Source organism: Geotrypetes seraphini, chromosome 9 (genome assembly GCF_902459505.1).
Source record: "Geotrypetes seraphini chromosome 9, aGeoSer1.1, whole genome shotgun sequence".
NCBI lineage: Eukaryota > Metazoa > Chordata > Amphibia > Gymnophiona > Dermophiidae > Geotrypetes > Geotrypetes seraphini.
In genome coordinates, this window is record NC_047092.1 from 5,230,261 (window position 1) to 5,256,803 (window position 26,543).

Genomic DNA, 26,543 nt, shown 5'->3' on the forward strand with positions numbered 1-26,543 from the left:
GATGTTCCGGACCCAAGCACTGTAGGCACCAATTGTGCGGGTCCGAAAGGGAAATCGGGCGTGCACACCGCTGGCACTTCTTAAAACCCGGCTGAGGGGGCATGAAGGGAAATACGGCCTCAGCGAAATCAAAGCCGGAGGCTTGTATGATGGCAACAGGCCCCGCCGGGGCCTGCTGAAAAATAAAGGAAAAAAGAAAGTTTTTTTTTTTTTTTTTTTTTGGATTAGAAAGAAAACAACAAACCCGAAGGAAAAAATAGAAAGAATTAGAAATAACGCGAGCGGGAAGGCAAAAAAAAGGAGTTTTCAACAGCCGTTGAAACCACATGCGTCTTCTTCGCTCCGCGGAAACGAAGAAACTGGAGACCACGCACTCCTCCGTCGGGCGGGAAGGCACTCGCGCATGCGCGGTGCGGCCAACTAGAACTTTCTAGTTAAAAAGGTCCGTACCGGGGCTCCGTCGGCGACGTCACCCATACGTTAAGAATATGCTGCCTGCTTGTCCTGGGATAAAAGCAGCTACCACGATGAGACATTTGGTGAACACCCTTGGAGAGGAAGCAAGACCGAAGGGGAGTACCTTGTACTGGTAATGACAATGATTGATCATGAAACGGAGATACTGTCTTGAGGTTACATTGATTGGTATGTGAGTGTATGCTTCTTTGAGATCGAGGGAGCATAGCCAGTCGTCTTGGTTGAGAAGAGGATAAAGAATGGCTAAGGAAAGCATCTTGAATTTTTCCTTTACCAGATGTTTGTTGAGATCGCGAAGATCTAGAATTGGTCTGAGATCGCCTGTTTTTTTGGGGACTAGAAAATAACGGGAGTAGAATCCCTGCCCCTTTTGATCTAGAGGAACTTCTTCTATAGCGTTTAGAAGAAGGAGGGATTGAACTTCCTGAATAAGGAGGGCAGATTGAGGACTGTTCAAAGCAGACTCGGAAGAGTCTGAAAGTTGAGAGAGTAGCCGTGGCGGATGATATTGAGGACCCATTGGTCCGAAGTGATAACTTCCCACCGGCTGAGGAATAGAGAGAGACGACCTCCTATAGGTTGAGGCAGGAGAGCAGATATAGGAGTACTGGCTATACTTTGGAGAAGTAAGTCAAAAGGGCTGTGTCTTCTGCTGTGGAGTTGGCTTCACAGGCTGCTGTTGCTGTTGTTGTCTGGGAGGCTGACGCTGTTGCTGTCGTTGACGCCTGGGTTGCTGAGCAGTTGTTGGCAATGGCCGAGCTGTGAAGCGGCGTTGATAGGCTGACTGTTGTCTAAAAGGCCTTGTTGAGGGAGGCTTTTTCTTATTTTTAAGAAGGGTATCCCAACGTGTCTCATGAGCAGACAGCTTTTGAGTAGTCGAATCCATGGATTCCCCAAAAAGCTCATCCCCTAGGCACGGGGCGTTGGCTAACCGATCTTGATGATTAACATCAAGTTCAGATACCCGAAGCCAGGCCAGGCGACGCATTGCCACAGACATTGCTGTCGCTCTGGAAGTAAGTTCGAAGGTGTCGTAAATGGACCTAACCATGAACTTACGTAGTTGAAACAGAGAAGACAAGCAATGGTGGAAAGATTGTTGTTTCCGTTGAGGAAGGTATTTCTCAAAGGAAGCCATGGTGGTAAGGAGATGTTTCAGATAGAAAGAAAAATGAAAGCCATAATTTCCAGCTCTATTTGCCAACATTGCATTTTGGTAGAGCCTCTTACCAAATTTGTCCATGGCTTTACCCTCTCTGCCAGGAGGTACAGAAGCATATACACTGGCTCCTGAAGATTTTTTAAGGGTGGATTCGACAAGTAAAGATTCATGAGGAAGTTGTGGTTTGTCGAACCCAGGAATGGGAATTACTTTGTACAAAAAAACGCGTCTTCTTAGCTCCGCGGAAACTAAGAAACTGGGGACCGCGCGCCTCTGTCGGGCGGGAAGGCACTCGCGCGTGCGCGGTGCGGCATGCCAGAACTTTCCAAGTTCTTAGAGTGCAATCACTCTAAAATTGTCCGTACCGGGGCTCCGTCGGTGCCGTCACCCATCAGTCAAGAATATGCTGCCTGCTTGTCCTGGGATAATACTATTTAATTTTTTATAGAAAGACCTCTGAAAAAACACTGGTATCATTCCCAATTGATAGCAAATCACAGGCAAAATCATCATTTTAACAGTTTGTACTCTTCCCCACCAGGACAAATGTAAAGGATTCCATTGCTCACACAACTCTGTTACTTTTTGTAATAAAAATTTTTCATTTATTCTCATTGTCTCTTCGAGTGTTTTATTCAGCCAAATACCTAAGTACTTTATTCCATCCTCTTTCCAAATAAAAGGGAAAGAATCAAGTATACCTTTTGTACAATGCACATTTAAAGGTAAAATCTCTGATTTAGTCCAATTTATTTTGTATCCTGAGAATTTTCCAAATGTATCTATTACCTCCAATAGACATGGAATTGTTGTTTCCGGATTCCTCAAATGAAGCAAGATATCATCTGCATAAGCGGATACTTTGTATTCCACTCCAGCACATGGAATACCCTGTATGTCCTTTGCCTGTCGAATAGCTAACAACAAGGGTTCAAGAACTATATCAAAGAGCAAAGGAGATAATGGACAACCCTGTCTAACTCCCCTCTGCAATTTAAAAGCATCTGAAAAATTATTATTTATGTATAAACGAGCAGTTGGGGAGCTATACAGTGCTTGAATCATTTGTATAAATCCGGATCCAATACCAAACCATTCCATAGCTTGATACATGAAATTCCATTCTACACGATCAAAAGCCTTCTCAGCATCTAGTGATACCGGAAAAGGCGGATCATTAATTTGTTTTGTTAAATAATACATCTGAAATGCCAGTCTAGTATTATTAGAAGAGTGTCTTTGAGCAACAAATCCAGTTTGATTCATTCCTATTATATGCGGAAGAGCTTTAGCCAATCTTAATGCTAAAATCTTAGCTAATAATTTACCATCTATATTTATTAAAGATATAGGCCTGTAGTTTGAAACCAATGTTGGATCTTTATTTGGCTTTGGCAAAACAATAGTTAAAGATTCTGCCATAGTGCCTGATATACAACCTTTATTCAGTTGATCCTGATATAATTTTAATAAATACGGTAATAGGGAAATTTGAAATTCTTTATAAAACTCTACTGTAAATCCATCTCCACCTGGAGCGGTCCCAGCTCTAAGGGATTTCAATGCCGTTTGTAATTCTTTTAGTGATATAGGTTCATCTAAACTTCTTTTTATATGATCAGGAACCTTAGGACCTTCAACTAAACTCAAAAAATCCAACCCATCTTTCTCTTTATTTAAATAAGACTCAGAAGAATACAGCGACTTATAATACTTCAAAAATTGTTTTAATATACTTCCAATTTGAGAATGAGAATTCCCTAACTCATCTTTAATTATACCTATTTTCTCCTTCCTTTTTTTTTTTTTTTTAATAATTTGCCAATAGTCTTCCAGCCTTATTTGCACTACCATAATACAACGTTTGCTGAGTAAAAATATCTTTCTTTACTAATCCAGAGGAAATCTCATTATATTCACATTTTTTTTAACAATATTTGAAATGTAGCTTGTTCCCATTTGTTAATCAATTTTAATTCTAAATTTTTAATTTTTTTTTCCAAACTTACAAATTGCTTCCTTAGTTGTTTCTTTTTATATGCAGAATATGATATAATTTGTCCTCTCATCGTTGCTTTGAAAGCATCCCATAAAATTTCAATCGACATTTCCTCTAAATCATTAAACAAAAAATAATCACTAATTTTGTTCTGAAATTCTGTGCAAAATTTAGAATCAGCAAGCAATGTATTATCAAACCTCCATACAGGTTTGGAATTATCTTGATCTACTAAGTTAACTTCTATCCACCCACCACCATGATCAGATATTACTATGTCAGCTTTTACAACTTGCTGTACCATCTGATCTGAAACAAAAATATAATCAATTCTTGAAACGATTGATGAACATGTGAACAAAATGTAAATTCCCGATCATTAAAATGAAGAATACGCCATATATCTTTTAAATTACATGATTGTATCAAATTATCTAATCCCATTGATTTCATAATTCTACTAGGCTTTTTATCCATTATTGGATCTATAACAGCATTGAAATCCCCAGCCACCACTAAATTAGTAGTAGCCAGTGGCAAAATTAATTGTTGTAGAGATTTAAAGAATTCACTTTGATTCGAATTAGGGGCATACACATTTAGTAACGCCATTGTATTATTGCCCATGCTCATGTCAACAAGTAACCACCTTCCTTGAGGATCCGCTTTAACCATATTAAATGTTGCTGGACATTTTTTATTAATTAATATTGCTACTCCTGCTTTCTTTTTTATCGCTGGTGCATATAAACATTGCTTTATCCAATTATCTGACAGCTTCATAGACTCTATTCCAGACAAATGTGTCTCCTGCAGAAAACAAATATCTATATTTTGTTGCTTAATATATGACAATACCTTTTTCCTTTTTATTGGATGATTGAGGCCATTTACGTTCAAAGAAAAAATTTTAAAACCCATTATATAAATAAAATATAATATACAAATATATCCATCTCAAACATATATTATAAACTTTTCCTTTTCCCTTAAACCAAAATACAAGCTTACCCTCCCTCCCCACCTTCTCTGTCCCTCCCAAATACCCATCCCCCTCCCTCCCCACCCCCATCATAAATGAAGACTTTGAAACACACATACTGACTGTGTAAAAGAAAAACTCCCCACAGGCAACATCATACTTAATCTACCCGCTTCCCTATAACTTCTTATTAGCAATGAAAAGACAAAAAAATATATATATATATATTTTTTTTCCTTCTTTATTCCTTTAATTTTTTTTTTTTCCTTTTTTGTATTTATTTATTTATTTTTTTAATTTCTTCCTCTTCTCCTTTTCCTCCTGTCTTTTTTTTTCCCATCTAATCCTTAGTATCTCATATAACATACAAGAAATAAAAACTTCAATCTTTTATATGTATTTCCTAAACCTTCCCCATTACTCTATAAAAAATCTATTAATAACTTATAAATAAATTTCAAAGGCATTTTTATATCCTTTATTATATTTTTTTTTCCCTTTTTTTTTTTCTTTTTCTCTTCTCCCTTTTTTTTCTCTTTCCCTTTTTTTTTTTTTCCTTCCCCTTTACTTCTTTCAAATACTATAATCCTAACTCCTATTCCCCTCCTCACTTATATAAATAACCCTTTACATTTACTCTTCAACCCCTTTCAAAAATTAGAATAATCATTTAACACATTAGTCATTTCCATTTTTCCAAGAATTAGACAGCCTTTATATATCATCATTCATATTTCTCATTTGAAGACATCAAACCTATGATCTTCTCTCTTCTATATGGATCAGCAGTCCAGACTATTCCAATTCAGACGTTCTTCATTAAACTGTCTTTACCAATCTACATCCAGCAGATCACTCAGCAACTTTCTCAATTCCATTGACCACAAAGCTCAGTCCAGAATGTTGTCAATCTCCACAGGTAAATTTCCTCTAGCTCAGTCCATTATACTGACAATCCTCATGGTTGAATTTCCTCAAACTCAGTCCAAAATGCTGCCAATCCCCACCATTGAATTGCTGCGAACTCAGACCATAACGCTGCCAATCTCCATAGTTGCATTAGCTCAATCTCAGTCCAGAATGCTTCCCATCTTCACAGTTGTATTACCATAATCACAGTCCAGAATAATGCCATTCTCCTTAATTAAATTACTTCCATCTCAAACCATAACGCTGCCAATCCCCATAGTTAAATTGCCTCGAGCTCAGTCCAGAATGTTACCAATCCCCACAGTCAACTGTCTCAAGTAATGGAAAATGACAGTTTTATATTCAAAAACAATACCCCGCTATGAATAAAGTCAAATAAACATAACCTATGCATCACACTATTAAAACATTAACAGACTTCTCATTAATATCTTCATTGTAGGTATTCATCGGGCTTTCACATTTATCTATATATTCTTTTAACTTCTCTGCTTCTTCAAAACTGAAAGTTTTGTTGTTATGAGTCACCCGCATTATAGCCGGGTATACTAATCCAAACCTGGCACCCATTGCTCTCAATTGTGGGCGTAATTCTAATAGCTGTTTTCTTTTATATGCAGTTTCCTTGGCAAAATCCGGGTCTATAAATATCTTTGCATCCTGACATTTCATATTTTTATGTTCCTTTGCTAATTTCAGGATCTCTTCTACTTGCTGATATCTAAATAGCTTACATATTAAAGGTCGCGGTCCCTTTTGGCTGCTTAATCTCTTTGCTGGAATTCTGTGCGCCCTTTCTATCTCCAACGGAAACTTATTTTGAATTGGTAGAATCTTAGGTAGGAAATTTAACAGAAAAGTAATAGGATCACCCTTCTCAATCTCCTCTGGTAATCCAAGTACCCTCAAATTGTTCCTTCTTGCACGATTGGACAAATCCACAAAATCCCTTCTTAATGCTTCAATTTCTTTATGGTCTTTTTTACACAGTACTTTTTCCTCCTCACATTTTTCCACCCGTTTTTCTAAACATTCCATTTTCAAATCCACTGCATTTAACCTTTGAGTTAAACTCACTATCTCTCCTTTCACCTCCTTTGTGTCTTTTGAATTTTCCAAAACGATATCTTTTATCGTTTGTATTTCTCTCATAAGATCTCTGTTATCAATTTCATCTGCTGGCAACGGCACCATCTGCGGGGAAGTGGAGTCAATTTTTGATCTTTTAACAGACCCTGATCCAGCTCCAGCCACGGAAGATTTACTTTGTCTGCCCGACGCCATTCTTATACTTCTTTTCTCTCACTAATTTTGTCTTTCCTTTAAACTTTTACCGCTATTTTTTACCACAGAGCTGTTTCCTCACACAGCCATCTTCGTTCGCCTCAAAGCCACGCCCCTGTCTATCCCATGCTTTCTAAAAATGTATTTACAGTGCAATACCTGTATTTCACTTAAAAAAATTTGACATGAGGGGGGTTGCAACCCTTAGATCTGTTTTCCTCTGAAAGTAATGTTACGGTAAAACATTACTTTCAGGGGAACTATCGTTTTGCTACCTGATCAAGAAATAAAGGAAACACAAACAGTACCTGTGATAAAAAGGGCACACACTTTTCATGTCTATCACTTTATAGTCAACAATTTATATGGAATCATTTTTAAAAATAATTCTGCTTAAATCCAAGTATGAAAATGAATCTTAACTAGTTGGTAAGCCTGAATATGAAGATCACAGAATGAAAACTATAGGAATTTGACAGCATTCTTTAGCTTCTGAAATTATCTAGGTGACACCTTTAAAAACTACATACATAAAGAACTGCATTCAGATTTAAATCAGGGAAACAAAAGTCCAGCTTACCAAGTTAACTACTATAAACAATTACCTGCATGATTTTAAGGTAAAGAATTAATTTTAAATAACGGGGTTGGAGGGAGGGTGGGGTGAGGGATTCTTCTATGTTTATAAGTATAATGATAAGATTTTCAAGTGATTTATTATGATAGTTTGTATTTAATGTACACTTGATGTATGTATTAAAATGAATAAAGATTTGGAAAAAAAAAAAGATATTTGTACACTTGATGAAAGGCTAAAAATAAATAAAGAATTTAAAAAAAACAAAAAAGAAATAAAGGAAAAAAAACAAAAGAAATAAAGGAAAAAAAACAAAAAAGAAATAAATAAAAAAAAACAAAAAAGAAATAAATAAAGGAAAAAAAACAAAAAAGAAATAAAGGAAAAAAACCCTCTCTTTTCTTGATCAGACCATTATATTATATATTGAATTGATTGTACTTGTAATTATGTAGGTTTCTTAGAGATGGAACAAAACATAACTGGTGTGCAGTAAACCTGATCAGATGGCAAGAGACTGACCTGGTTGACAATCTGTTTGCAGGGATCACCATTCTTCTTCCTGGCTTTACACGTTCCCATATCCATGGCCTCACCCATAAGCAAGATCTTTTGGGGATGATCGACTGACAAGCAAACCTAGAAACAGAAAGGCAAATAAAAATGATACCAGCAGCCCATAAGAGACAATCAGTGCCTCCAGCTAAGAGCCACGTGGCTGTGGAGTAGAACGGCACAAGGGGCTGCTCATATTTTCCTCTTTGAATTGCTGGCTAAAACTTTTAGGGCACTAAAGTCAGCAGGTAAGCACAGAAAGAATAAAAGAACGGAGGGACCTGGAGAAATCAAGTCTTACCTGGCAATTTTCTTTCCTATAGTCCTACCAGACCAGTCCAGAATTAAGTGGACCGTAAACCAGCAGATGGAGACAGAGCAAAGGGCTTGTGAGCCCTGCCCTGTAAGAACAGCTTGAGGTCTTCAGAATTTCAAATGACAAAGCAAAGGAGATAAGGAATTTGATCTTCTACCGATCTGAATTGAATAAAAACAAAGCCAACCCTCCTTCCACACACAGTTCATATGTAAACTTATGAAAATATTTCTGTGCAAAAGTGACTGCCAATAAACAGAAGCTTGCAATGAGAGAAGAAATTAGTTACTACTATTTATGGAAGAGTAAGAAAACAAAGTATTCAGATGGAACTAGATTGGTCTGGTCTGGTGGGACTAAAGCAAAAAAAGTTACTAGATAAGACCCAATTCCTCCTTCCTTTCTACCCTTATCAGAGCAGTCCAGAACCTATAGGATGTTGCAAAGATAGGAAATGGAAATCCATGCTTAAAGGACTTCAGCACCAAAACACTGCCTCAACATGCGCCCCCCCCCCCCATCCAGTCTATAATGCTTAGCAAATGAGTGAAGATACAACCTTGCGGCCACTATACAAATATCTACTGGAGCTACTGCACCCAGGTCCACTCAAGGAGGCTACCGTTCTCCTGGCAGAATGAGCTCGCAAACCAGTCTCCTTTTAAATCTTTAGGATGGGCAACAACGAAGGACCTCGCTCTCAAAACAGCGTTCCCCCTAGCTATCACTTCAGCATTTTCTTGTAGAGTTCCATTTCCTACCTTTACCAAAGTAGGGGCTTTAAATTAGGACAGTTCTTTTCTCCCTAAAGGAATAATCCAAAAGAAAACAAACTTTCCTTTAGTTCTTCATGATATCTTTGAACAATGGTCAAATAAGTCCACAACAAATGTATGAAATTAACGTGAGCCAACATTGGGTCTTCTTGTTTTGTGCTCCCTAAAGGAGTATCTCAATGTCATATGAATCAGAACCTTGTTCTACTATCATTCCGTAAAGAAACTGTGAAGAAGAGTTTAAATACATAGATATTCATTGAACTTATTAAATATCTAGAAGAACCCAAGGAGTTACAGAGGTTGGACAGATCTTTTCAGGGGTCCCAAAAAAAGAGTTGTAGCCTCTAAGGCACAGGTGTCAAACTCAAGGCCCACGGGGCAAATTCGGCCTGCCTGGTCGTTTTATACGGTCCGCAGTTCAATGCCCCCAGTATTACCTTGTGGCTGGCTCCCTCTTCCTCACAGCTGTAGTGGGCACGGAGCCGCATCCCACACCTCATCCAGAAGCATTCCTTCTGACGTTGCCACATCAGAGAGAAGGCTTCCAGTTCAGGTGCATGAAGTACGAGGAGCCGCTGCATGCGGCTCCGTGCACACTATGGCTGTGAGGAGGAGGGAGCCAGCCACAAGGTAACAACAGGGGGCATTGGACCGTGGGCCGCATAAAACAGCCAGGTTGGAGCCGTCCAGAAGGTTAGACACCCACTGGAGAGAGGCACAGCATGGAGGGAGGGAGACAAAGGTAGGGGGAATGATTTTATTTTCAAGTTGGTGTTTGAATTGTGTCAATTTTGAGCATTTTCATCTGCTATTTTTTGCACTGCTCAGGAAGAAATACGTTTTTCTTTTTCTCTGGGGGTTGTACTGCATGCAGAATCTTGAATCTTAGGGTGTTTAAAAAAAATATATTAGTACTTTTAGTTTTTGGCCTTGTATTTGCTTAGGGGTTATCTGTGTTCTGGTAAGAATAATGTTGAGAAGCATACGGTGTGCTTTGTGTTTAATTTTGTGGTTAACCATTAAGTGTTAAGATTATATTGTGTGTATGTGTATATATATATATACGAAAAATGAGTGGAAAAAAATGGTGTTATAATTATTACGGGGGGAGGGGGGTGGGGGGGTGTCTGCGCAGAGACTTGGTGGGGTCTGGCCTGCGACTTAGCCTGTGTTTTGGATTTCGGCCCCTTAATGTGACTGAGTTTGACTCCCCTGCTCTAAGGATACTATCACTCATTGGCTTAGATGATTTCTTCAACCTATATCCTTAGAAGCCTTGTCTGCTTCTGAATCATAAGAAGCTACGCCCTTGCAAACGTTCCGACGAGGTCATGGAGAGCATCTACCTCCAAAATGCTCAACTTTTCCATGTATTAAGAAGCATGGCTCTATTAGACTAGAAGAACTGAAGCTCTAGAAATATAGGCACTGCATGCCATCACTCAATTTCCAACACTTGTTTAGTCTTGCAGATTTTGAAGACCTCAGTTTGCCTCTACTAAAGCAGTAGAGCTTTTTGTTAACAGCTACAAACCAAGGCATTTACCTTGTATGGCACAGCCTCAGCACCCTGAGGCTGTGGGTTCAAACCCAAGCTGCTCCCTGTCACTTAATGCATATCAACACAATCTCTATTTAATTCATACCATGAATGGGACCGTTATCCCTTAATTCTTCACTTTCAAGCCTATATGCTTCTGCTAATAGGAGGAAAAAGCCTCAGATCCCCGTTTGCTGCCAGACTTAATCTTTGCTTGCAAATTGGAAAGGGAAAATGCCTCATCAGCTAAAAACCCTCCATCCTCCTACTGTTATTATACTTCTATCACATTCTTATATACTAAGCAAATTACTTAGCTTTTGCATACATACTCCTAAATTTGCTTAATGATGTCCACTGACCACCGTGATAAAGGCAAGCCCGCGTTTCGCTTCTGCCGCGTCAGGGCATGGGACTCATCAGAACTATTTGAATCGGTAGTCCATATTCCATGTGCATTCCAGAAAGAAAATGTGTCTCAAAACACACTAAAGTATCTTCAATGAACCCCTGCTTGTCCCCAAAGCATATACTCAATTTTTTTGGTAATACTTTAAACGTCTTCATTGAAGGCTCCACTCAAATATCCTTTGGCAAGCCATTCCACAGAGAAAAGCCCAAAAACATAGCTGGTACAAGCTAACCTATAATCCCCAAACACTGAAGTAACCTCCTTGGATGTGCCAATTTGGAAGGGGGGAAGGGCATTTCATTCGGCACTGGTAACCAATATGAGCAAACTGGCCAGCTGTACTCAAAAATCAAACTGCAATATTTTGAAGAGTTTGTAGCTGTTTCAAATGTGATTATTGCCGCATAGACTACATTACAATAGTCATATCTAGGCACATTTGTTGTCTCCCATCTTCTGGTTGACAGACACAAACCCACAAGTTCTGGACTGGTCTGAATGACAAGAAGCAGAACGTCAAGCCATATGAGGTGAGGAAGGCTTGCTAAGGGTTAAATGAAAGAATAAAACAGGGAAATTCAGCAGTGGGGAGCGTGATAACCAGCTGTGGAGAAGACAAGTCACTTTAAAGAGCTGATAGACTAAGGTTCTTGTCGCATTCTGTTTCTGAGAAAAAGACACCAAATCAGCACCAAGACATACATAGGTGAGCTTGCTGCCAATTCTAGAATGGTACATAAGTGCCTAAATGACAGGGGAAACAAATCCACAAAGGACAAAGTAGCAAAAATGCTGTCATTTGTCCTTGCAAGAAATGGTACATTGGTAAAACAAAACGTATGATGAAAACTAGACTTTTTTTTTTTTTTTTTTTAATATTTTTTATTCTTTTTTTAAATTCTTACATCAAGTGAAATACATGTAATACATTCAATTATGAAAAAACACTTGAAATTATTATTAAATGTTCTTACAATGTGAATTAAATAAACCCTTTATCAGAATTTTATATCATATTAATATTACAATAGTTTTCCCTCCCTACCCCTTCTATATGTTCTATACATGTGTTATTATATCTGATCAGTAGAATAATTTGTCAATGGTCCCCATATTTTATTAAATTTTTTAATATAACCTTGTTGTAATGCCAATACTTTTTCCATTTTATATATATGACAAAAGTGTAATTCAATTTAGTGTAATCCTTCCAGTTCTGAGTAATTTGCTGTATGGCGACCCCTGTTAAAATTAATAAAAGTTTATTATTGCTAGCTGATGAAAACTAGACTAATTGAACATAGGAGTTGCATCAGCAGAAATGCACAGTCCGCGCCGAGTGTTGAACATTGGTATGATAAAGGACACTGTATTGCTGATTTAAAATTTTTTATTCTGAGCGTTATTAAAACTAAATGGAGAGGAGGTAATCTTGATAATTTTCTTATAAGGGAGGAACAGCGTTTAATTCATAATTATAACACTATTAGTCCACATGGTTTAAATAATGATTTAGATCTGAAATCTTGTATGTGAGCTTTCATGTTTCCCATTATACACATGCCATATGTCAGTTTTATCTTTATTATCATGATCATTATTATTATTATTATTTTTAAATTTGACTTTTAAATATTTATATTTTTAACTATATTATATATTACATTATATATTATATATTTTTTATTATTATATATATATTTTTTTCAATATATTTATTAATCCACATTATAATTTTTGGTTCAATTTTTGTTTAATATATTTTTGTATATTTTTCAATTTCTATTTTTTGGCACTTTTTAAGTTTAACCTGAGTTTTTATTTATTTCTTTTGTATATGTTATTTTTTGGGACATTTTAAGTTTAACCTGTCATTTATGCGTTTCAGCCCTCTTTTTAGTTTGTGATGATGTCATCACGTTTTTTTGCGGTTTTTCATTTTTGCACAGCACTTTTCGACCTATTTTTTTTTTGTTATATATTTTTTCATTTTCTCATGGCACATTTTGAGTTTTATCCGAGTTTTTATATTTTTTATATGTTCATTCATGTGTTCCAGCCTTTTTTAGTTCTAGATGATGTCATTACGTTTTATGCGTTTCTTCTTTTTAAGCACAGCACTTTGCGACCATTTGTTTCGAGTTTCACTTTACTGCAAGGTCGCGGCACAAGCTCTGCATTTTGTTTTATGGTTTCATGCATTTTCCCCTCTTTTATGGCTCTTTTCTGAGATTTAGTTTTTCATTTTCTGTAAGCTTGTGGCTCCTTGTTGACTCGGTAAGCTCTACGATTAGTGTGGATCTTCCGGGGGTCTCTTTTAACCTTTTTGTGTACTTCCTCTCTTTTGGTAAGTTCTATGATTAGTATGCATCTTCCGGGGTTCTCCTCATCTATTTTGTGTGCACTTCCTTTTTTGACTTGCTCCTCACGGTGTTTTTTCTCGGTTTTTTTGTTTATTCCGGTTTGTGCTTTTTAGGCCGTTCTCATTAGCTACCTTTTTTAGCTATATTTTTATTAGTTTTTAACTCTTTTACTTCATGTTTTATTTAGACATAAATGGCATTTCAAGTGGTTTACATTATTGTTCATATACCCAAAGATCTTCAAGGTACTGTAGCTGTCCTTATATATTTCAGAGTATTATTATGGCTGTCCTGGTGCTATCCCTAATTATATATTTGTTATTCCTATATATATATATCATTCTTCATCATTTTGGTTGGTTGTTCATATATACTGATTGCTTTAATTTTCTTATATATTTTTTATACAAGTCTTATATTTATTATTTACCATGGTTTCTTCTGAGAAGGTTTTATTATTATTGAACACTGTGATTTATATATGTCATATGAGTTGTATTTACAAAATAATATAATATGTATTTTTATTTCTGTATATTTTTTTAATATATGTGTGATATTAGTTATATTTATTAAACAATATGTATTTTTGTATCCATGGAATTTATACTTATAGTTTAATTTTTTATGGAAGTAAATTGCTGTTTTTATTTATGTTTATTGTTCGTATTCACATTTTGATGCTTATTTTTTGTGCTTGTTTTTAATAATTACTATATTTCCATGTATGTTCATATGTTTTATTAATGTTTTTAAATATGACTTGTAGACTCCTGACGCAGGCCTTAGGGCCGAAACATGTACATGTCGGGTCGAGTAACTTTGGATGAATAAAGATCAATCAGATGAGTTGAAAGACACTTTTATTTATGCACCTTTCTGATTGGACAATTCCACTCATTTTTGCTTCATAAGTGCCTAAGCCATTACAGAACACTACCACAGAGCTGCATTGTTGTACCACAATTTAAACAGATTGGCGTCCAAGTGCACCGTGTAATGCATTTAATGGACAGTATTCTATAAGTTGGGTGGCAGCACTCCCACAGCCTGCCGACATCTGCCCCCCTTTGGCAGGAAAACAAACCCTTTTGTCCCATCCCACTATCTTTGTTCTTCTTTATAAAACTGAACCTACGCATGGAAAATGCCAGCTTTCTATACACTATCTGACAAATTCTATGTAGGGGCCTAACTTAAATGTTTAATGGGCTTAATTGGCACCAATAACTGGCACTTAACCCCTCCTAATTGCCTTTAATTGCTCCCAACTCAAAAACAGGCTTCTAGAAAAAGTGGGTGTGGTTAGGGGGCGGATCGTGGGGGTGTTTTCGAATTAGGCACCTAACTTGGGTTTTTTTAATACCTGCGCTTATCATAAACCGAGTGCGCCTAAAGTCAGGATGTCTAACCTTCGCTCTGTCCCAGTATGGCAATGCCTAAGCTTTTATAGGATCGTGCTTAGTGGGCACTGATTTTTTTTTAGAGGGACTATATGGAATCGGAGGGAATTTCTATAAAAGGGACCTAAAGATAGGCAGCTAAATAAATAGGTGCCCAACTTAATTAGTAAACTGGCTTCAATTATGAGCTTTAATAAGCACGAATTGGGCGATAGGCGCGATTCTACAAAAGATAATGCTGAACTCCAAAGTAGGCGTGCTTAGACAATCAAGCCTAGCGGTGCCCAAGTCCTTCTCTGCCCCTGAGGACTTAAGCACCTCTAAAGTAGTCTACAATGCAGACGCCTAAGTTCCTAAGCAAAAAAACGAGGTTGGGCCACTTGGTCAGGGTTTTGCAGAGACAGACAGAGAGACAGACAGAGAGAGAGAGAGAGAGAGAGAGAGAGAGAGAGAGAGAGAGAGAGAGAGAGCCAGAGCCAGAGAGCCAGAGCCAGAGCCAGAGAGAGAGAGCCAGAGAGAGAGAGAGAGCCAGAGACAGACAGAGAGAGAGAGAGAGCCAGAGACAGACAGAGAGAGAGAGAGAGCCAGAGCCAGAGAGAGAGCTAGAGCCAGAGCCAGATAGAGAGAGCGCCAGAGACAGAGAGAGAGGGCCAGCCCAGAATCTAGCTCTTCCTTTCCTAAAGGCAAAGAACTTGTGGCAGCTCCACCATGCCACAGGTTATCCAGGCTTTACAAGCTTTCAGAGGCCACTATTTAGCGACTCCTGTAATGCTAGTTCACTAATGACTTAGTGCATTATTTTATAAAAATACACCGGTAAAATCAATTCCTCCTTGTTCTGCCTCTGAACACATCACTGTACACTTTCACGAACTCATTTTTAAGAGCCTTTGAAAAACGTTTACGTTCCACCTGCTTGTAAATCCCCAAAGTCTCCAGAAGCCAAAATGGTTCAAGTTGCCACCTTACCTCCTGGGAGCCATCCTTGGGTTTCATGGGTGCAGCGTTGAGAAGTCCAAGAACAGTGCCTTGTTCGGTCTTCCAGTGCTCCTTGTGAACCTCACCAAACAGGAACAAGGATACACATCTGTTCAGATTTCTCAGGTCATTCAGGTACCAGATGCTAAAGGTTTTACCCTGGACAGAAATGTGCGAGATTAAAGCAGCAGCTTGTTTTCCAACTAACTGGCAGAAATTTTACATTTAAGCGATGGATTCTCAGCATGCAGAGTGAAACCTCAGTGTGGAGAAATTAGGTTCTTACCTGCTAATTTACTTTCTTTTAGCTTCTCCAGACCAGTAGAGGTTAACTTTACGAATGGGTATATATCTAATCATGACCAGCAGGTGGAGACTGAAAACAAAACTTTGGGACAGTATATACTATCCTCCCTTCTCTATTTCCCTCAGTCTGCCGAATAGCCAAGCAGAACCAAGAACTGGAAAACAGGAAGAAAACAATACTCCGAACAGGAGTAACAAATAACATACCCAAATGCTGTTGGAAAATGCAGAGGAGAAATACCCGAAGGAAAATGTCCCCACAGCTCGCCAGCTAAGCCAGCCGAGCCACAGCCGCTGTTCTTTAATTCTCCCCGGCCCTAGAAAAATACTAGAACCCGCAGCAAAAAACAAAAACTGCCCGCGAAAACAGCCCCAACAACAACAACAACAGACAGGGTGGGGACCTCTACTGGTCTGGAGAAGCTAAAAGAAAGTAAATTAGCAGGTAAGAACCTAATTTCTCCTTCTTTAGCACTCTCCAGACCAGTAGAGGTTAACTTTACGAATGGGACGTACCAAAGCAGTCCCTCTCACGGGCGGGACCCCTGAAGGGCCGATACCAGAACACGCTCACCGAACACCGCGTCCCGACGCGCCTGAACATCATCCCGATAATGTCTAACAAATGAATGCAAGGAGGACCAAACCGCAGCCTTACAAATATCCACCGGAGGCACGAGCGACGACTCAGCCCAAGAAGCCGCCTGACCCCGACCACTGGAATGAGCCTTGAGAAACTCCGGAACAGGCTGCTGTTTCAGAAGATAAGCGGAAGCAATCGTCTCCGTGATCCAGCGCGCAATAGTAGCCTTAGAAGCGCCAGCTCCCCGACGAGGACCAGCCAGGAGGACAAAGAGATGATCGGACTTCCGGAATTTCTGGGTCCGCTGCACATAAGAGCGAAGGACCCGACCGACATCCAACTTGCGCAGCTGCCGTTGCTCAGAAGAGCCCTCCCGACCACCCAAGACCGGGAGAACCACCGATTGATTGACATGAAAAGGAGAAACAACCTTCGGCAGAAAGGAAGGAACAGGCCGCAAGACAACCCGCTCCCTAGAAAACTCCAAGAAGGGAGCCCTACAAGAGAAAGCCTGCAGCTCAGAAACACGCCTAGCAAAAGTAATGGCCACCAAAAAGACCGCCTTCAAAGTAAGGTCCTTCAAAGAACAGTCGTCCAAGGGCTCGAAAGGCGGGCGCACCAAAACAGAGAGAACCAGATTAAGATCCCAAGAGGGAACCGAGGGCCGTAGGGGAGGCCTAAGCAACTTGGCCGCCCGCAGAAACCGAATCACATCAGGAAGAGCCGATAAACGCTGACCTGACACCAACCCTCGAAAGGCCGACAGGGCCGCAAGATGAACCCGGAGAGAAGACCAAGCCAGGCCTCTATCCAGGCCATCCTGCAAGAACTCTAGAATGTTAGGCAGAGAAGCGCGAAAAGAGGTCACTCCCCGCGCCCGACACCATTCCTCAAAGAGACGCCAAACCCGCACATAAGCCCGAGAGGTAGAAAGCCTCCGGGACCCCAACAGTGTAGAGATCACCTTGTCTGAATATCCCTTCTTGCTAAGGCGACCCCTTTCAAGAGCCACGCCGTAAGACAGAAGGGAGATGGGTCGAACATGGGAATGGGACCCTGCATCAGAAGGTCGTCCGAGAGAGGCAGAGGAAGAGGAACCGCCACCAGGTGCCTCACCAGATCCGCATACCACGGACGTCGAGGCCAATCCGGAGCCACCAGCACCACCAAACCCGGATGGTGAACAATGCGAAGAAGCACTCTGCCCACCAGCGGCCAAGGAGGGAACACATACAACAGCCCCTCCGTTGGCCACGGCTGGACCAGAGCATCCAGACCCTCGGCCAGCCCTTCCCTGCGACGACTGAAGAAGCGGGGCACTTTGGCGTTGCCACTCGTGGCCATCAGGTCCATCAGGGGCTGCCCCCAATCTTGCACTATCAACCGAAACGCTCCGGCGCCGAGAAACCACTCTCCTGGATCCAGGAAGTGACGACTGAGGAAGTCTGCCTGAACATTTTCTACCCCGGCTATATGAGAAGCCGAGAGGTCCAGAAGATGGGACTCCGCCCAAACCATGAGCCGAGCCGCCTCCTGCGCCACAGGAGTGCTCTTGGTGCCCCCCTGACGATTGACATAAGCCACCGCCGTGGCATTGTCCGACAGGACTCTGACCGACTTGCCCAGCAAAAGGGAGTGGAAAGCTAACAGCGCCAGCCTGACCGCTCTGGTCTCCAACACGTTGATCGACCAGGAGGCCTCCTCCGCGGACCAGGTGCCCCGAGCTGAGTGGCCCATAAACTGAGCCCCCCAACCGAGGAGACTCGTATCCGTAAGGAGCACCGTCCACTGCGGGAGATCCAGACCCACCCCCTGAACCAGGTGAGGGGTCCGGCGCCACCAGCGCAGACTGCAGCGCGCCAAGCCTCACAGGGGAACCGGAACATCCAAATCTTGCCTCCGGGGAGACCACCTCCGGAGCAGAGCATACTGAAGAGGACGCATGTGGGCCCGCGCCCACCTCACCACGTCCAGGGACGCCGCCATTGACCCCAGGACTTGGAGGAAATCTCGCGCCCGAGGACCCCGGGACGCCAAAAGCAGGCGAATCTGAGATTGCAATTTGCTCACCCGGGCCTCTGGAAGGAAGACCTTCCCCAAGGAGGTGTCGAACATAACCCCAAGGCACTCCAGACGCTGAGCCGGGACCAACCGACTCTTGGAAAGGTTGACCACCCAGCCCAGCGACCGGAGAAACTCCACCACCCGAGCCGTAACCCGGGAGCTCTCCTGCAACGACTTTGCCCGAATCAACCAGTCGTCCAGGTAGGGGTGAACCAGGATGCCCACCGACCGCAAGGCTGCTGCGACGACCACCATTACCGTGGTGAACGTCCGAGGAGCCGTGGCCAGACCAAAGGGAAGCGCACAGAACTGAAAGTGCCGCCCCAAGATCGCAAAGCGAAGGAAGCGCTGATGAGAGGCCCGAATTGGAACCTGCAAGTAGGCCTCCGTCAGATCGAGAGACGTAAGAAACTCCCCCGGCTGAAACGCCAGAATGACCGACCGCAGCGTTTCCATGCGGAAAGACGGAATCTTGAGAGCTCTGTTGACCCCTTTCAAATCCAGGATGGGCCGAAAGGTCCCCTCCTTTATGGCCACCACAAAGTAAATGGAGTACCTGCCGGTGCCCCACCCCGTAAGGGACACCGGCACCACTGCCTCGAGATCTAGCAAACGCTGAAGGGTCTGACGAAAAGCCTGCGTCTTCCATGGAGTCTGACATGGAGAAGCGAGGAAAAGGTCCGGCAGAGAGCGGGTAAACTCCAGAGCGTAACCGTCCCGCACCACCTCAAGGACCCACTGATTGGACGCGATCTCGGCCCATTTGGGGAAAAATTTGCGCAGCCGGGCCCCCACCGGAACCAAAGGGGGCGCCGGCAAGGAGTCATTGCGCAGGACGGGAAGCGGGGGAACCGGCGGAGGGATTCCCTGCCCCCCGACGGGCCCCCCGAAAGGGCTGCATGCGCTGGAAGAACCGACCCCGGGAAAAACCCTGAGCCGGGAAAGAAGCAGCCCCATGCCCCGGGCGATACTTGCGAAATTCCCGCAAACGCCCCCGGGCAGCCCCACACCTAGACGCAGGGCGGACACGGTCCTCAGGCAGACGGGGCACCTTCGAGTCCGTCAGAGTCTGAATCAACTCATCTAATTCCTCTCCAAACAAAAAGACCCCCTAAAGGGAACTTTAGTAAACTTAGCTTTGGACGCAGAATCCGCCGCCCAAGCGCGCAGCCACAAAATACGCCGCGCGGCCATGCCATAGACTTAGCCGAAATCCGCACCAAGTCATAAAGAGCATCTGAGAGAAACGAGGCAGCCATCGCAATCCTCGCTACCTCCTGATCCACTAGAGACCAGTCATCAGACTCCCGATCCAGGACACGCTCAGCCCACCGAAACACGGCACGAGCGACTAGCTCCCCACAAACAGCCGCCTGGACCCCAAAGGCAGAGACATCAAAATCATACTTAAGAAGTGTCTCTAACGCACGCGCCTCCGAGACCCTAAGAGCAGAACCGTCCATAACAGGCACGGTATGCCGCTAAGGAAGTGCCGAGACCACCGCGTTCCCCATTGGCGAAATTAAGGTAGCCCTACCTCCCTCCGGGACGGGATACCCAAGAGCCAAGGCGCACACCAAACGAAACTGCGCCCATAGGCCACTGCGCCAACACAAAATCCCGCAAATCCTGACGCACAGGAAAAGAGCGGGAAACAGGACAGACCCCCTGAAGCAGAGGGGCCCCCATACGCGGGGTCTCCGGCGGCGCCACTGCAAAAATGCAGCACCAAGGAGACCTGCTACACAGGTCTAAAAGCTCATCCCTCTGAATAAAAAAGCGCACCACGGACGCATCTGCTCTGGAAGACGGGAAACCCGCCGCCCCGCTGCCAACAGGCGTCCCCTCTAGAGGATCCTGGAAGCCCGCCAAAGCAGCCAGGTCCTCAACCAGGCCAACACGCTCCTCCGCCCACCAATTCGCAATCCAAGCCCCCCCGCGGGCGCTTGGATGAGGGAGGAGGAAGAAGAAGGGACGCCAAACGAAAAGAGGGAGGCAAAGCCATAGGGGGCGCGGAGGGAAACCCCCCCCCCGAAACCCCCCAGGCGCACGTGGGACCCCCAAAAGTCCGCACAAAGAAAGAAAATAAATTGGGGGCAAAAAACCCCTGGGGGTCCCCAGGGACTCCCTGCCCCAGCAGGGGTCCATGCTGAAACCTGCCCCTGTGGTCGCCATACAGGGGGAAGGTCACCTGAGGTTGCAGACAAAATGGAGGGGCCAGACAAAGAAAATGGCGAAGTTCCCGCCAAAAATGCTCCCTCCATGGCCTGTAGCGGCTGAGAAGACTGAACAGTCTCAGCCGCTAAGACAGGCAAGTCGGCATCAGCTGTCAAAAAATCAGCTGAGAGGGAATCCTTCGGGGAATCCCTCCGTGGGCGGTTGTGGAAGACCGGGCTTCCCCACTGCTCCAAGCCGACTCGCGAGGCACCATCGGCGGGGAGCTCTGGGCGCCTGCAGCCGCTGCCGACGGAGCTCCACCACCTCACCGACCCAAACCGTCGAGTTCAGGCCGGCCGCGAGTGCCTCGCGGCTGGACTCAATTGTGTCCTACTCCCCCGGAGAAGGGCACAATTGCTCCATACGCGACCTAGCTATAAAAAAGTGCCGGTTACATGAAAAAATACAGTAAAATACAGTTTTCTTAAAGGGAAACAACCCTTCAGACCAGCACTACCTCAGGATTTTTTTTTTTTTTTACAGAACAGACTCCACAGGCTCTCGAAGCAATATGCCTTGCTTGACTTAGGGGGCAAGGCTTACTGCTGAGGCTCCTCTAAAAAAATGTGGGGAGGTGGAGGAAGTGGGGGGAGGGACCCCGCTCGTGACCCGCCGGGTTTGACACCCCCGAGGTCGGACGGACCCCCAAACAGGGCCCGACCAAGCTCCGTCCGGCCAAAAACAGGGACAATAAACCCCTAAACAAATTCCAACAGCCCTACCAAGAGAGATGGGTACAGATCACTCAACACCTGCTGGAGACTGAAAGAAGACTGAGGGAAATAGAGAAGGGAGGATAGTATATACTGTCCCAAAGTTTTGTTTTCAGTCTCCACCTGCTGGTCATGATTAGATATATACCCATTCGTAAAGTTAACCTCTACTGGTCTGGAGAGTGCTAAAGAATAACACTTGGCTAAAAAACACCACTATGAAACCACAATTTCAGAATAAACTTATAGCTTCTGATGTGGAGAAAGGCACCGAGACGCAAGCAAACTGCCTCACTTCTATTCAGGATTAAGAGATAAGAAATAAATTGTAAGCAGTTTTGATAACTATCTTTGTGAAAGTGAAGAGCCTGCTTCCTCTCTGGGATATTTGCCTTGTTCCCCTGTTAGCTAAGAGGATCCATTCAGAGGTGCACGTGAAGGCATGTATAGCCCCCTTAACACCCAGATTCTATATATGATGCTCAGATTTGGGCATAGATCCGAGTGGTCACTAATTTGGACTTACATACGCATTTGCCTACATGCTATGCTACATCCCGTGACCCACCCCCTCGCATGGCAATGTCCACTTTTGGGTTGCACACAGACACTTTAGGCATCCAGCATTCCACCTTAGTGCTTACACTGTTTGAGCTCTGGGGGGTGATTTTCTTCACAATCACTCCAAATGTCACCCAGTCTGCGTCTTCCAGCTTCTCTGTAGCCAACCTGTCCCATAACTGTGAGAGTCTGATCAGTTTCCTTCCGCTCATTTTCCTTTCCATCTCCACGGATGACACACGAGGCTTCCTGAAGTGCAAACACCAGAAATCCACTCAGAGTCTTGAAACACTTCGGAGCCAAAGCATCCAAATCCTGCACTTCCTGACTGACCTCAGCTCACCCAACTGCACTTGGAGAACACTGGATCGGGTATTCATTCATTCATTCATTCATTTTTCTATACCGTTCTCCCAGGGGAGTTCAAATGGTTTACATAAATTAGTAGCTGTAAAAAACTTACTGACAGGCGTTTATTACTCAGTTTCAACTGAATGTTCAGATTTGGACATGCATCCAGGCTTGCAGATGTAGCAGCTGCCTGACACTCCCCACAAATTCTGTTCCCCCACCGCTTTGCACGTGCAGTATTTGTCTGCAAACAGCGAGACAGAAATAATTCATTTCTAAAGACCTAGTGGAAGAGTAGCCAACAGCTCAGCAAGCTGAGAACAAGGAAGTCGGGGCTCAAACCCCACTGTTGCCCCTCGTACCCCTCCAATGCCTCAGGTGGGAACACCTGCTGTACTGAGCTGCTATTAAATGAGAAATTCTCTTCCCTAGCTTTTTATATCTATCTATCCATCTATCTATCTATATCTAGGCAGCCAAGCACATTCTATTGAAATTTCACAAAATATCAAAAACGTTAGGGAAAACCCAGGAAAGTTAAAAGACTGTCTGCATGAGTCTAACCACCAGTTAATATGATCAAAACATTCAAAATACTGAAGGGAATAGACTTAGTAGATAAAGACAGACTGTTCACCCTCTCCAAGGTAATGAGAACGAGAGGGCACTCTCTAAAGTTGAAAGGGGATAGATTCCGTACAAACATAAGGAAGTTCTTCTTCACCCAGAGAGTGGTGGAGGGCTGGAACGCTCTTCCGGAGTCTGTTGTAGGGGAAAACACCCTCCAGGGTTTCAAGACTAAGCTGGACAAGTTCCTACTAAACTGGGACGTACGTAGTTGAGGCTGGACTCATTTAGAGCACTGGTCTTAGACCTGGGGGCCGCCGTGTGAACGGACTGCTGGTCAGGATGGACCACTGGTCTGACCCAGCAGCTGCAATTCTTATGTTCAGGTAAAAGCCTAGCTCTTCTCCCAAGCCTTTAATACTAGAAAATTCATCATTGTTCCCGTCCCTACAGATAACCATGGGAAACCATCTCCGTGTCATTCTTTAAAGCGAGAGGGAAGAATCAGAGTATGAATGGACTCGGCCACTGACCCTCAAGCCTTACATTAAAGAATGCTGGTGTAGAAGGACTGAGGTCAAGATAGACACTAAAGAATGGGACCTGGGTTGACCACTATTGGAAATAGCATACTAGGCTTGATGGATCTTCGGTCTGTCCCAGTATGGCAGCTCTTACGTGAGTCAAGTATAGGACAATCAAACCATTGTGACATCACTGCCGAGGTTGGCTCTTAGGCATTGGTGGAATGAGGCATTATGACATCACAATTTCAGCTCTGGAATGTTGCTAATCTTTAGGTTTCAGCCAGGTACTTGTAGAGAATGACACGGGGACAGAATTAGTCCCCGTCCCCACAGTTAACCATGGGAAATCATCCCCGTGCCATTCTTTAAGGAGAGAGGGAAAGAGTATGAATGGGCTCAACCACTGAACCTCAAGCCTTGCACTGAAGAATTCTGGTGTAGAAGGACTGAGGTTGAGATGGACAGTAAAGAATGATATGCGATTGTTTCCCAAAGGGACAGGAACGGTGATGAATTTGTCACCATGTCATTCTCTATTTATTATATACACTCATTTGGTTCCTATACACTAAACCAGAATTTTCTGATTTCTGCTTATTAGGTGGCAGAAGGTAGAATATCAAGTCCATGACCCTTTACTTTTTAAACCTGACTGGTTTGATCTAGTGATGAGAAATTTATCTAAATTTCCTTCTTTGTTCCTTAAGGTAGTGGCACTTTGCCCCTTCCCTGATATACTGGCACATATTTCAAATGGTGTAAAAGACACTTTAAGAGAAGGAGAAATTAGGTTCTTACCTGCTAATTTACTTTATTTTAGCTCCTCCAGACCAGTAGAGGTTAATCTTTACGAATGGGTATATATCCAATCATGACCAGCAGGTGGAGACTGAAAACAAAACTGTGGGACAGTATATACTATCCTCCCTTCTCTATTTCCCTCAGTCTGCCGAATAGCCAAGCAGAACTAAGAACTGGAAAACAGAAAGAAAACAAGACTCCGAACAGGAGTAACAAATAACATACCCAAATGCTGTTGGAAAATGCAGAGGAGAAATACCAGAAGGGCTTCCCCACTGCTCCCAGCCGACTCGCGAGGCACCATCGGCGGGGAGCTCTGGGCGCCTGCAGCCGCTGCCGACGGAGCTCCACCACCTCACCGGCCCAAACTACCAAGTTCAGTCCGGCCGCGAGTGCCTCGCGGCTGGACCGAATTGTGTCCCACTCCCCCGGAGAAGGGCACAATTGCTCTATACGCGACCTAGCTAGAAACAAAGTGCTAGTTAGATGAAAAAATACTGTAAAAAACAGTAACTGACAGGGAAGCAACCCTGCAGACCGGCACTACCTCAGGATTTTTTTTTTTTTTTTACAGAACAGACTCCACAGGCTCTCGAAGCAATATGCCTTGCTTGATTTAGGGGGCAAGGCTTACTGCTGAGGCTCCTCTAAAAAAATGTGGGGAGGTGGAGGAAGTGGGGGGAGGGACCCCGCTTGAGACCCGCCGGGTTTGACACCCCCGAGGTCGGACGGACCCCCAAACAGGGCCCGCCCAAGCTCCGTCCGGCCAAAAACAGGGACTAGAAACCCCCTAAACAAATTCCAACAGCCCTACCAAGGGAGATGGGTATAGATCACTCAACACCTGCTGGAGACTGAAAGAAGACTGATGTAAATAGAGAAGGGAGTATATTATATACTGTCCCACAGTTTTGTTTTCAGTCTCCACCTGCTGGTCATGATTGGATATATACCCATTTGTAAAGATTAACCTCTACTGGTCTGGAGAGTGCTAAAGAACACTCCTTTCACCTTCAAGGAATATACAAGTTCCTACAAACAGATGACTGAGGAAGCACGTCCAAGGAGACACCCATCTGTAGGCTGAGAGGTGTGAAGGGCCAACTGAAATGAACACAGAGAATGACAAGTGAACTCAGGCTCAAAAACTTCATGACTCCATCGTTGTGTACCTTAATCGAAGGCCAGAGAACTTTTCCACTGGAATTTGTTGATGTCTTACACCGAAAACAGCTGAATTCCCACCACTGCCTGCTCCTACTCGAGTAGGAAAAGCACTGGTTGTCACAGCGGGCATTGACCTCTGAGAGGGGCTCTTGTTGCCTATATGGAACAGACAAAGATATGAATGACAATGTAGAACTAAAGTATCAAAGCAAAAAAAGTTAATATATATATATATATACATATATATACACACTAGTATTTTAGCCTGTTACATTAACAGATGCTAGAATATATGTCTGTCTGTCTTTATTTCTGTCTCTCTTTCCCTCTCGCTGTCTTTCTTTCTGTCTGTCTCTCTCCCTGGCCCCCTTTGTCTGTCTGTCTTTCTGTGTCTCTCCTGCCCCTGTGCCTTTCTTCTTTTCTTTCTGTCTCCCTTCCTCTCGCTGTCTGTCTTTCTTTCTATCTATCTATCTGTCTCTCTCCCTGCCTCCTATGCAGCAGCATTTCTCTCCCCCCACTTCCCTGTGCAGCAGCCACAGTATTCCCTCACCCTCCATTTCCCTGTGCAGCAGCCACAGCAGCAGCATTCCCTCCCCCTCCATTTCCCTCCACCCACACCACTTCCCTGTGCAGCAGCAGCAGCGTTTCCCCTACCTCCCCTTTCTCTTCCCGCGGTGTGGCCGACTCCCTTATTGCCCCCCCTTCCCGCGGTCCCGACAAACCTGCCGATTCCAGCAGCGTGTGCAGCACTGTACACACGCTGCTTCGGGGCCTTCTACTGCTCTAATTTACTCTGGCACGTCCCTTCCACAACAGGTAATTGAAGCCAGCAGCGTGCCAGATTTTAAGAAAAGATGGGACTGGCATGTGGGATCTCTTCATGGAGGTAGTTAAGGGTGAGCCATTAGTGTGGGAAGACTACCGTATTT

General features: G+C 43.4%; 1 protein-coding gene across 2 annotated transcripts in view; it reads right to left on the reverse strand.

The window, feature by feature from the left end:
* The window catches only part of MCM10 (minichromosome maintenance 10 replication initiation factor), a 64,345-nt gene that overhangs the window by 28,879 nt on the left and 8,923 nt on the right, over positions 1-26,543 (reverse strand). For both annotated transcript variants that reach the window (XM_033958162.1, XM_033958161.1), the window contains exons 6-9: positions 25,620-25,770; positions 22,285-22,450; positions 15,749-15,916; positions 7,934-8,050 (exon numbers count right to left, since the gene is read on the reverse strand). In XM_033958162.1, coding sequence (XP_033814053.1) covers positions 7,934-8,050; positions 15,749-15,916; positions 22,285-22,450; positions 25,620-25,770 — 602 coding nt within the window. The remainder of the gene's footprint in view (positions 1-7,933; positions 8,051-15,748; positions 15,917-22,284; positions 22,451-25,619; positions 25,771-26,543) is intronic.